We start from the raw sequence: 13650 nt of genomic DNA on the forward strand, positions 1-13650 counted from the left end.
CCCCTGTTGTATGCCTGCTTACTGCATGGCACCAACTACAAAACTGAGCTCCTATGCACGGAGGTGGGGTTATAGAGGAGGCGGCACTATGCATTCTGGGAACAGTCAAAGCTTTGAGCCTGTTGGTGCCTCAGATCAAGATCCTACTCTACACCCAATGTCATTCCCTGTGGAGCCCAGTGTACCCCGCAGCAGAAATATATTAAGAAACTGGTTGCTACGAGCAACGTCTCCAATTGTTTACTTATAGTCTTTAGAATGTTTTTACATCTTTGCCAATGTGTTTACAATTTCAGGTTTGTTGTTATTGTGATTGCAGGGTATAAGCATGAGGAGAAATGTAGTAATGCCATAATTCTTCTACTTGATGCAACCATTGTTCCTATAGATTTATGTACTTGCACAACAGCAAACCATAAACAACTGTAAGAACTCCACAAATGTATAACATTTTACCTCAGACAGGTTGTTCCCTTGTAACTTGAGAAACTGCATCAAACCACAGTTCTGAATCCCTTCAAGTTCAGTGAGATAGTTATAGGAACAGTCCAAATATGTAAGCATAGGAGTGGCTTCAAGACCTTTAGTTGAAATTAGCTGATTGTGATCCAAAACTAACCGCTGTAGATTTAGGAGAGGTTCTATTCCACCTACACAAAGTACACATAACCAGAATTTCCGTGACATTGTCAAAAACCAAAGCAATAAAAAGAAAAAGGAAACCAGGAGGAAATGGCAATATTTTCCTGATAATCAAGCATGCAGGAAGGTGTTACACAAGGGATATCTCTGCTGTTCCCTCTATATATTATATACATACTAAGGGGGTGCTCTATAAAACCTTCTAAAGGGCAGGTGGAGAGGTTGTCCATAACCCAAATAATTTTATAAAATGTGCTAGATAAGGGTTTGCAGAAAGCCCATTGTTTGCTATGGGCAACTTTTGCATTTGTTGACTGTAGAACACAGGTTCTCAAACTTGGTCCTCAGTACCCTAACAGTTTATGTTTTGCAGGTCTCCTCACTGAATCACAAGTGAAATAATTAGCTCCAAGAAACGGGGGGATACTGCACTGATCTTAAGATATTTGAATGAAATATATAAGAAATTGAAAATGAGAAAGGAACCAAGATTAATCAGTATACGGGAGGAAGATTCCCAATAATGATACTGGTGGTGCACCCTGAGTCAGTGATATAGTAGAAGAAAGAAAGAGAGAAAGAAAGAAAGAAAGAGAGAGAGAAAGAAAGAAAGAGAGAAAGAGAGAAAGAGAGAAAGAGAGAAAGAGAGAAAGAAAGAAAGAAAGAAAGAAAGAAAGAAAGAAAGAAAGAAAGAAAGAAAGAAAGAAAGAAAGAAAGAAAGAAAGAAAAGACTCTTTGTAGGCGCACTCTTTGATAATCAGAAAAAAAACTGGAGTATGTGTTAAATAATACATGATATTTTATTAATAAATTATTTAAAAATTAGACATTTGATGTATCCTTAACAAACCTGAGAGTAAACAAACAATTTACATGTATTTTAAAAGAAAAAATAACTGACCCTCTAAAATAGTCTATTATTCGTATAGATCAAATATATGTATCGGAACCAGCTATGGGTCAATATATTGGGGACATATGGGTATGCTTAAGGGTTATATACAGGGAACAGCTGATACTAGATGAGAATTTATGCGTAGATTAGGGGAGTCCACATAATGTGCCAAAAGACATGTATGTTGGAGTGCTAATTAAATAACAAAGAAGAACTGGAAGAGGTGGAAGAAATTCCAGAAAGTATCAGTAGTTTGTGAATCTGCTGTCAGTGTTAGGCACGGAGTAATCCACTCAATCCAGGTCCTCACTAAACTGGGTCTTCCTAGGAGGTCTCCCACTTAATTACTGACCCAGCTGAACACTGCTTAGCTTCCAAGATCGGGCGGAGTTGGGTGTTTACAGTGTTGTATGATACTAGGACAATTAATACCATCTCTGCTCCAGAATCCGTGGTCCGAGTCCCAAGGCAGCAGGCCGGCGAAGATGCGTGACATGGGCGAAACGCGTCTTCTGCCGGCCTGCCTCCTTGGGACTTGGACCACGGAACGTATGCTTATGTGACAGCCGGACAACCACCTATGTTTTCAGGACAGTACTTAACAATTATATATTGTCTGTACATCCCACTGGGGTAATTACTCAGATGCATCAATCGTATATATGGGGAATGGCTTATATTTGAACCTCCCATGATATCCTATAACCACTTATTCTGTGCATCTAACATTGGTTACCGGTTAGCTTTGTACTTGTCGCAAGAATCGTTTATCTTTATATCAGCTTGTTTTTGGTTACTAAGGGAAACAGCTGAGACGATGAGGACTAATTTTGTATGCTTATATCAGGATTATAGCGAGTGATTTACTATCCTGCTAAAATACACAGGGATACTCATACTAATAATCTAGTCGAACAAGAATTAAAAAGTGGGCGCTAAAATTTAGATATATATCGATTGAAAGTATATAATATTGGAGGGCAGCTCACACAAAGAGGTTCTGGATACCCTCAAATACAGGACACAAGGTCCAAAAAGTTATATATCAAATGTGAGCGCACTGATAGATGCAATTATATATATATATATATATATATATATATATATATATATATAATTTAATCAAGGCTGCTGATTTGATAAAAATATATACACCTTCACTTAACTGTTAAAAAGCAAAAACAAAAATAAACCATAAAACCATCATGGGCCCTCATTCCGAGTTGATCGGTCGGTATTTTTCATCACATCGCAATGAAAATCCGCTTAGTACGCTTGCGCAATATTCGCACTGCGACTGCGCCAAGTAATTTAACAATGAAGATAGTATTTTTACTCACGGCTTTTTCATCGCTCCGGCGATCGTAATGTGATTGACAGGAAATGGGTGTTACTGGGCGGAAACACGGCGTTTTATGGGCGTGTGGTTGAAAACGCTACCGTTTCCGGAAAAAACGCAGGAGTGGCTGGAGAAACGGAGGAGTGGCTGGGCGAACGCTGGGTGTGTTTGTGACGTCAAACCAGGAACGACAAGCACTGAACTGATCGCACAGGCAGAGTAAGGTTGAAGTTACTCAGAAACTGCTAAGTAGTTTGTAATCGCAATATTGCGAATACATCGGTCGCAATTTTAAGAAGCTAAGATACACTCCCAGTAGGCGTAGGCTTAGCGTGTGTAACTCTGCTAAATTCGCCTTGCGACCGATCAACTCGGAATGAGGGCCTTGGTACCAAGACTAGTCTAGAATAATCTAGTCCAGGGGTTCTCAAACTCGGTCCTCAGGACCCCACACAGTGCATGTTTTGCAGGTAACCCAGCAGGTGCACAGGTGTTTTAATTACTCACTGACACATTTTAAAAGGTCCACAGGTGGAGCTAATTATTTCACTTGTGATTCTGTGAGGAGACCTGCAAAACATGCACCGTGTGGGGTCCTGAGGACCGAGTTTGAGAACCTGTGATCTAGTCTATATTACTGCCTTATATATCTATTTCATGGGGAGTTCATTTCCCCCTTTTTTGATGTTTCACTATATTCTAATACTTATTTGGATGTCACTATAACCTTAGTATTTAAAAAGTGATCGTAAGTTTCTTATTGCTACGAATTTTGCATATCCTCCTGTCATCTTATATCGGAGAATCGTGCAGCATTGTGGATATATACAGTTTAAGATACTATTCTTTATACAGTGTTAGTTATCAACCTCCCACAATATAAGGTTACAACTGTTGCAATTGCTGCCTTTGATATCATTCCAGCTGCATTTCATAGTGTATTTATAATACAGTTGTTATTTTCTTTTTCTTCCACGATTTAATACCAATAGTGCTAAATCCATTATTTTGATTTACAACCAGAGACTGTAAATTAATTGGGCAATTTCCTTTTGTCTAACAATACTCTATTTTACTGGAGTGACTACTATCTATTTTTCTGACTTGACTCCACATATTTACCACTGCCTAACGCTGGCAGCAGATCCACCTATCCATTTTCTACCTTTCTCTAATTCTATGCAATTCTTCTCATATCCAATCTTATGTGAACTCTCATCAGTGATCCCGGAACAGGGACGGTATTAATTGTCCTACAATCATACCACACTGTAAACACCCGACTCCATCCGATCTTGGAAGCTAAGCAGTGTTGGGCTGAGTCAGTACTAGGATGGGAGACCTCCTAGGAAGACCCAGTTTAGTAGGGACCTGGATTGAGTGGATTACTCCGTGCCTAACACTGACAGCAGATTCACCAACTGCTTATACTTTCTGGAATTTCTTCCACCTCTTCCAGTTCTTCTTTGTTATTTAATTAGCACTCCAACATACATGTCTTTTGGCACATTATGTGGACTCTCCTAATATATGCATAAATTCTCATCCAGTATCAGCTGTGCCCTGTATATAACTCTTAAGCATACCCGTATGTCCCCAATATATTGACCCATAGCTGGTCCAGATACATATATTTGATCTTTACAAATAATAGACTATTTTAGAGGGTCAGTTATTTTTTCTTTTAAAATACATGTAAATTGTTTGTTTACTCACTAGCTTGTTTAGGATACATGAAATGTCTAATTTTTTAATAATTTTTATTAATTGACACATACTCCAGTTATTTTTCTGATTATCAAAGAGTGCGCCCAAAAAGAGTCTTTTCTTTCTTCTTTAGTTTAAATAATTATCTCCACATGTTGATCCTTTAAAATGTGCCAGTGAGAAATGATGAATGTACAGATGTGTCCTCTATTTGTGCATTTGTCCCCATATGTGAATAAGACCCACAAGCAGACTCTGCTGATTAAAATGATATGCGGCATGCCTATATTCTGTGTGCTACTGCAGCTCTATCTTCATATGAAATGCTACATTACAGTGTTTTCCTGGAAATCACTGTAACGTATCATTTTGCATGCATATACTTTGCACGTGAGTCTTATTCACATAGCAATGTGAATAAGACTCATTTTCTGCAACAAAAAAAAACAAAACAGCCTGACGTTAGCAGAGTTGCATGAGAACTGTTGGCTCACTCATGCCAGGCATCTCGCGGTGCATGGTGTATTGAGGCTAGATGTAAGAAGACACATCTGTACTTGTGCACCTGCTAGGTGACCTAGAAAATGTAAACTGTTTGGTCCCGAGAACCAAGGATGAGAACCAATGCTCTAGAAATTTTGTTGTTTATCCCCCTAAATAGCCCAAGGTTTGGGTATACAGTATATGGTATCTTTTATGCACCTATGGTTCCATCCAGTCTAATCAGCTTTAATTCTCATGATCCTGGGGGGATAGGCCATGTGGGAAGTTAATTAGCTAAGATAATTTACCGCAGGCTAATTGAAGTAGCAGGTCTATTCAATTTTGAGCCTGACCCCGATAAATAGCCTGTTTTCGCACATAGGTCCAGAAACATATCCTGTATTCTATGGGTTAATGCCCATTAACAGTTAATTTACCAAGCGTGAGAAAGAGGGGCTACCTCCTACTGAATAGCCCCCGGCATTAAAGCTTGAGGCTACCACCCTCTTACACTCCCAGTAAATTATCAGGACTAATTGAATCCCCCCTAAGGCAAATACTTGTGTACTTTTTTAATGGTACATACAGCATTAAATATGAATACCATGAGTACTTCTCTTAGGAATGAATGATCATTGTTCTAAATAATGTTCTCAATATCCATGCTCTAAATATGCACTTTACTATAGAGCAGAATAGACCATGAAGAATGCAGGCATTTAAATGTCCCTGTACACAAAGATTGTAGATTCCAAATTAATCGATAAACACAGCATGTTAAATGAAAGTAATAATTTATACGGTTTAACAATGAAGCTAGTGTATTTATGAGATAGCCAAAAAGAAAATAGGGAAAACAAATATTTAAATTAAAATAAGAGCGTTGGATAATATATACATCTGAAAAAAAAAGCATGATCTTATACCACAATAACTATGAACAATGGCCATTAGCCAGGAATATGTCTGATTACTAAAAGGGGCAAAGGCTATAAAATCTTAAAGAAAATTATATCAACCATTCCAATTATAAATACAACAAATAATAATGGAACATTTGCACCTCTTTTCACCTCTTTCTAATGAGCCTTAAGAACAATTACTTTCTACTGTACATTCAAATATTCTTTAACCATTTATGAAATACAAATACATACTGTACAAAACATAGCTGCAAATGACATGCTTACCAATTCTGGTTATTAAGTTAAATGATAATTCCAGATTCATAAGGTTTGTGCAATTGTCCAGTCCATGAATTGCAGTAATTTGGTTCTTGCTCAATAACAGTACAGTTAGATTCTCCAAATCTTCACAATTAATTACATTAATGCAGTTTTCCTGTATGAAGAAAATATGGAAACAATTAATTGTAATTAGAAAAGGTGCAAATTTGATTTTTCTAGATAATGTGCAATTAGCAGCGTTAATCGTTCTGTAATGTGTACAAAAAAGCAGGGCCTGATCAGATATGCTTTCTAAATCTAATACAAATACACTGCTTTCACTAAATGTCTATCATATTCTACTGAAAATGTACAATCAATCATACAGTACATACAACTAAAAGCAATCAAAATAGCATCAAGGTAATGTGTATGGTCTCACTTGGAAGTTAGGACAGTTTAATCGAGACAGACATTTACAATGACCAATGAATGCTGATATAATTCTGTAATTGTCAGTCCAATATAATAACTCACTGGTTTGTGACTAGATAGCCAATATGTATACTACAGCTGCGTTCTACCATATTTAACTTGTTTACATAAAAAACTGGGTACAGGTTACAGCCAGGGGCGTAAGTTCATACCAGGCGAAATAGAAGGTGGTGTCCCCCCCAGTGGTTCCAGCTTGCACATGTGCGGATGTACCAGTGACTTGCCAATGGTACATCTGGGACAATAAAGATTCAATATTGAAACTAATTGTGGCGATAAGGAATCTTTATTTTCAGGTGCTGGCTGCAAATGATAATAGATAGAGCCTTGAGGGGGGGGGGGGGGGGGTTATCAAAGCTCAGAGACAGATAAAATTGTGAGAGATAAAGTACCAGGCAATCAGCTTCTGCCTTATATTTGACAGGCTGTGTTAGAAAAATGACAGGAGCGGATTGGTTCATACTTTCTCTCACAATGTTATCTCTCAGTATCTACATGAACGTCTTGGAGTATATAACCCTCTATAGATGGATACAAACAATAAATCAGTCAGATTGTAACTAAACAAAAATTGACCAGCATTGCTGAGAAACCAGATCTTAGCTATGTACTGTACATATTCGGATTTGTAATGTATGTGTCATATGTCAAAAACTAGAGATGTACTGTTCGGTTCTCCAGAAATCCGAATCCACACAAATTTTGTGGATTCGAACCGAACCAAAACCCGTTACGGATCTCCCGAGGAGATCTGATCTGGGCCAAGTCCCGGTTCTGATTTTCCCGTAGTTCACAATTCGGATTTTACATCTAAATTTAAGGCTTTGGAATGCAGAATTACATGACTTTAGCTGTTTTTCTTGATTTTAAATGATCTATTTTTTAACCAAAAAAAAATGAATCTGAACCAAAACACGATGATGAATTAGACCCAAAACATTGGGGTCTGCACAAATCTCTGTCAAAAAATGCTTTTAAGCCATATTGTGCTTAGTATATGTATGTGTGTTTTATTTATTTGTTACCAGTTATTTAAATAGCGCATACATATTCAACAGCGCTTTACAGAGAATATTTGGCCATACACATCAGTCCTAGTGGAGCTTGACGTGTGGTGGGGTGAGGCAGAGCCTTTCCTGTCATACTAAAAGATATGCCAGAGGTTTGACTATATAAAGTATATGAAACATACAAAGAATATATTAGAAATCTCTTCTTTTCATTATTCAAATAACTATAGTCAAAACGATATAGAGGCAGTGCCTTATGCCCATGTATGTGATCGAAACTCAACCAATTTCCAGCAGTATATACTGCTGCCCATTTGTATAATGCTCACATGAACCCTTGGGCTCATATATTGTGTGTAAATCTGGCGCTGGTACTAGCCAGTGCCCCCTGAGCCATTTACCTCACCGCACATCCATGAAATATAGTATATAGTATGTTTAATAGACATGCATCTGTGACACAATTAAAAGTTATATGGCTCTCTTTAGCTTCTTTTCTTTGATGTGTTAAGTGATCAATGTCACCTGCCACAGACAGGCACTGGTTCCTGAGTATGTACAAGCTGCGCCTCATGCCCTTTGTTCCTCACCCCCTCATCTGGGGTCCAGACTTACTAAAGGTGGATCCATTTCCTTTTGGTACGGTTATCTCTTGCTCTTCGCTATGGCTTGGTCAACACTGCTGCTGTTTAACAATCAACATGTCAGCAGCATAAAGTCAATGAAATGCTGATGCGACATTGATGTTGTTTTTAGCATTTTAACCATGTGGCATATTTAAATTTAAATTAAATTTGTAATGCCAACATGGCTAAAATGCTTTAAATAACATTACTACTGCATCAGCTGTCTACTGTCGACATTAGACAGTCAATATTTTGACTGTAGATGGCATTAGTGTGAACTATTTAACTACTTAATCTCCGCTATGACACATCTCAGTCACAGTTGTATTAAGAGTCGGTTCTCCACCCAAATGGGAGAATTTCTTTTGGTGTCATAGTGTAACATTTTTATATTAATGTGGTATCATGGTAATGTGCTAAACAGTAATGGTACTACATAAGTGAATGCTAGTAAATATAAATCATTTTCTTTTCATAATTAATTTTCTAATTAAATTTCTTTTTCTTTTTTTTTATTCATATAAATCTCAGCTGCATTTCCATTTGTGCCTTAGTGGGTGTACCTGGTCAACAAAAGTGCACTAGCACGTAGGATAAGTGTGCTGTGGGATAGTCAGAGTTGTGCATAGGCAGATATTTGTCTGTTCGTAGCTTAAGGCTCATGCAAGTCAGCTCTGATAGTGATGACAGTTCTTTCATTAGTGAACGGACGTGGTTGGCGTTTTTGCATAAATGTGGAAGACTCAGGAATGCACTCTATTTGCAGCTCTGAATCTGGTGCTATGTGTTTGCCTTACAGATCAGTAGTGGAAAAAAGTAATAAACTTTTTTTTACCTGGTCTATTAAAAAAGGATGATACAAAAATGTGCATATGTTCCAGCAAATTGGAAGGGAGTATTACAATCCTGGACATTTCTCATAGACTCCAGAAGAAATGTATCTTGATTACAACACATAATAGAGTATGCTTGGTGTGTCTTACAGGGGATTGTCATCAAGGCCTTGTAATTATACAAATAATGGACAATATGATACATTTCAAGGGCCTCAAAGTAGGTGCATTACATTACAGTAAGTCACATTACGAGAATGTAACATAAACAAATGCTAAGTACTTACTTTACTAATTAACTTGTCGGTGACCAGTGACGGCATATTTATGGTGACCATACCCTGAGGAGTGGCTTATAAACAGCACCACAATATGGCAGCTGACAATCACACACACACACACATATGGAAAGGGGTGGTGGTACTGCGCTATAGCAAAGACAAGCTAAAGCCTATCCTCAGATGCTGCTAGAGGGAGTGGAGTCACCACCTAACTCTACTTGGATAAAAGAGCTGTATAAAAATGGGGACCCCCAGCGCAGACTTAAGGACAAAGTGCAGAAAACTGTATATATTCAAAAGACAAAGATTTGTATTAAATCTACTTCTGGTTGTGTATAAAATTATACAATTGGATATAAATTCTGCTAAAAATAATTCTAAAATATGATGTTCACAATTAATTATTATACAAGGTATAGTAGAATAAGTGGATGTGGATGTGGCCTATTATCGGTTACACAGACAAAAGACATACTACATGTAACACAAATAGAATAGAAAAAAAATAATGAAAAAATATATGAAGCAATGTCCGTTGTCAAATAATTGATCCCAACGAGCACCTCACTGTAACAGTTGGCAATGAATAAAAACGGTCACTTTGACCTGTCACCAGGAAGAGGGTGCGCTTTCACGGCTTACTCACTCTGCCTATTAGATTGAACTTCACTGAATTGTACAATGCAGGTTCCTGTAATTGTAAGGTAGTCTGTGCATACACCTGGTGTGAGCTGAAACTGAGCCGCAATAGTCCTTCAGAATGCGGGCTGCAATCAATATACACCCCCCCCCCCCCCCCCGTGCCGTATGCGAGGTGATCACAGTGTGCAATTAAATGATAGGTAGCTCTTGCTTGCTCCCTTGCAGGGGAATCCCTCTCCAGGGCTTAGGCTGAGTGGTCACAATTTAACACACTGTTTACTGTTAAATGTTTCAATGTTGTCCCTTTATTGTAAATATATCAAATCACTAAGATCGACATAGACCCCCTTCCTGGTGACAGGTCAAAGTGACCGTTTTTATTCATTGCCAACTGTTACAGTGAGGTGCTCATTGGGATCAATTATATGGCAACGGACACTGCTTCATATATTTTTTTATTATTTTTTTACTATTCTATTTGTGTTATATGTAGTATGTCTTTTGTCTGTGTAACCGATAATAGGCCACATCCACATCCACTTATTCTACTATACCTTGTATAATAATTAATTGTGAACATCATATTTTAGAATTATTTTTAGCAGAATTTATATCGTATAATTTTATACACAACCAGAAGTAGATTTAATAAAAATCTTTGTCTTTTAATTATATACAGTTTTCTGCATTTTGTCCTTAAGTCTGCTCTGGGGGGTCCCCATTTGTATACAATCACACACACACACACACACACACACACACAATCAGACTTTTATTTCTGGATTCTATAACTCCATTATGCTTTAGAGTTTATCAGGAAACGTTGTGTATTCTAAATTAAGAACTATTTGAAATAATACAGGTTTATCAAAAGTGACCTTGAAGATCTGTGACTTGTGTAATAGCATCCATATATGGCCATGGAAATGCTCGGTGGCCTACACTATTATCATTTACAGGAGTATTTTCTTCCAAAAAAATGAAAAGATAGCCTTAACCTTATCTGTCCTGGAAAAGAAATATGTACCAGATAAAAATCACACAAAGTATTGGTTATTTCCATCTTAAATGAACACATTGCAAAACTGAAATGGTGTAGAATTGATGGCATATTTCCATATCTGTGCATGATTGGTCTAATCACATACTATCCTGCTATATATACCGGGTGACTGCATTGTTTAACTGTCAGGAAGTGGAGAGGGGGTATGGGTGGGGTGGTTGGGGCCCGGGCCTGAGTAACAGCCATGCACTCAACAACTGCACTACCAATAAAATACAATTGCCAGCAAACAGAAGAGGTGATGTCACCACATTAACGAACTACTCTCCAGAGGTGAAAACATTATGGAGAAAGACTGGCATGGTCAACTGGTAGTGTGTACAACTGTGTCAAGTAAAAGCGCCATCTGTGATTTAACAACAGTGTAACAGATGTTGTGTAGCCACAGGCCTAACATGGTGCAATCATGTCCTCTTTATCTGTGCAATAAATATGGAGGTGGCCAGAAATTTCCAATGTAGTGAGGCCATGCAGCTACACATGGTGAGACCATGTCCCACCAATATTGGGGCTTGAAATATCCCATTGTGACCCTGCTTACTCTGTGATTTTAGAATCAGTAGTAATGTACCAAAGAGGGGATATTAGTTTAGTGCAGAGAGTCATGTGATCCTCCTTTAGATGCCCAACATTGTTTTACATTATTGAAAGGTTTATTGTTCCCACACTGGCTGGAGGTGGTGATCTGATACCTGTGAGTGATTGATTCAGTGTCAAATTAGATGAAGACTTTGTTAATCAAAGCTGTAATGCTAAATAATGATATTACAATAGAAAAGAACCGGAAGCAGAAACATTTTCAAACAATCTGATAGCACAGTAGGTAGATACATAAGAAAAAGATAACACACATTAAGTATTTGTACATTTTTCTTAGACAAGAGAAAGACAATACATTGTAAGGAAAACAATGACAGTACCTGCACATCTATGTATTGTAGTTCTTTGCAGCTACTTAAACCATCAAGTGCGGTTAATCTACAGCGTGTCAGAGACAGATATTTCAGATTTACACATTGTGACAATGTAGAAAGACTGCATCCAGACAAGTCACTAAGAGTCAGTGTTGTAACCTAGCAATAAAACAAAGTTTAGGTATTTTGTGAACATATTTACAATACATTACAATCTACATTATAAACATTCATGATTACTAATTATTAATTCATAATTAGACTATATTCCAAATAGAAGAAATGAAACCACTTCACCACTTAAAATTAAAATGTAACATTAAGGAAGAAAATTAAATAAAATCTTATATACACTGTATAAAGCAAGAAAAATATCCAGTAATAAGCGGTATGTAGATACATCACATTACCGGCGGCTACATCCCGCACTCCTTTAAATGCCGACTAGCAGGGACTATTCCAACTCGTGGGTGTCCACGACACTCGTAGTGGGAATAGAACCTGTGGCGAGCGCAGATCGTTCCCCGCCGGCATTCCGCCACTGGGATCCTGCGGTCGGTATGCTGACCGCCGGGATCCCCAGTGGCGGTCACGCATACCCAACCCCAATAAACATGTCTGACATGTATTTATCTATTTGTAACAAATATGAAATATTTCTAATTATTAAAGGTATGGTCAGACAAATTAGAGACATTTGGAACAGTAGCATTAATCGTTATGCCAACAGTGTTAAGAACATTAGGACCCTTACATTTATTATTCTCTATCTGAATTTATACATTGGATTAACTTGCACAGTAACGCTCCAATTTACTGATTTAGTGTGGCTCTATTGCTGGTAAAAAGCATAATTTCAGTTGTGTTGCATCAGAATCTGACAGGAAAGAAATATGTGTCCCTTTACCAGAGACACCACGGCACTGGAGTAATCTAGTCTGCCCATGTACACGCACACACTTACACACTAGAGTTAATTTTTATCTGGAGCCAATTAACTTACCAGTGTATTTTTGGATTGTGGGAGGAAACCGGAGAACCCGGAGGAAACACGTTCAAGTTACGGAGAGACTATTCAAACTCCACACAGGTAGGGTTGTGGTGGAAACCAAACCCAGGACCTCAGTGTTGTGAGGCAGTAATGCTAACCATTACACCATGATCCTATGCTGACAGAATACAGCTATAAAGCATTTTGCTGCAAAGGATGGAACATCTACCTGCACTCTGAATACAATTATGTAGCAGCATCATAGAAAGGATTTGAATACATTTAATTACTGAATACTATGTTGACAGATTTTATTAAAATTATATATTGGTTCCATCATGAACCATGACAAGAAGCTGTAACATAGCAAATTACCAAGTCAACCTCACAGGCATATTTACAATGGATGCAGCGTGTGCGGAGCACACGGGTGCCCAGGGGGTCCACACCGCACACCCTGCACCCATTATTTTTAATACTTACCCTCGTGGCGCAACAGCAGCAGAAATCCCTGAGAAAATGGTGCAGTGTCATTTTCCCCCGTGTTTCACGCATGCACAGTA

At 38.0% G+C, this 13650-nt stretch overlaps 1 protein-coding gene and 1 pseudogene across 1 annotated transcript in view; one reads left to right on the forward strand and one right to left on the reverse strand.

Annotated features, from left to right (window-relative positions):
* LRRIQ1 (leucine rich repeats and IQ motif containing 1) overlaps positions 1 to 13650 on the reverse strand; it is a 323521-nt gene that overhangs the window by 237351 nt on the left and 72520 nt on the right. Inside the window, exons 8-10 of the mRNA XM_063927664.1 lie at positions 12103 to 12255; positions 6257 to 6407; positions 457 to 650 (exon numbers count right to left, since the gene is read on the reverse strand). Of these exons, the coding sequence (XP_063783734.1) occupies positions 457 to 650; positions 6257 to 6407; positions 12103 to 12255 (498 nt within the window). The remainder of the gene's footprint in view (positions 1 to 456; positions 651 to 6256; positions 6408 to 12102; positions 12256 to 13650) is intronic.
* LOC134937493 (5S ribosomal RNA) lies at positions 4128 to 4246 on the forward strand (annotated as a pseudogene).

Source organism: Pseudophryne corroboree, chromosome 6 (genome assembly GCF_028390025.1).
Source record: "Pseudophryne corroboree isolate aPseCor3 chromosome 6, aPseCor3.hap2, whole genome shotgun sequence".
Classification (NCBI taxonomy): Eukaryota; Metazoa; Chordata; class Amphibia; order Anura; family Myobatrachidae; genus Pseudophryne; species Pseudophryne corroboree.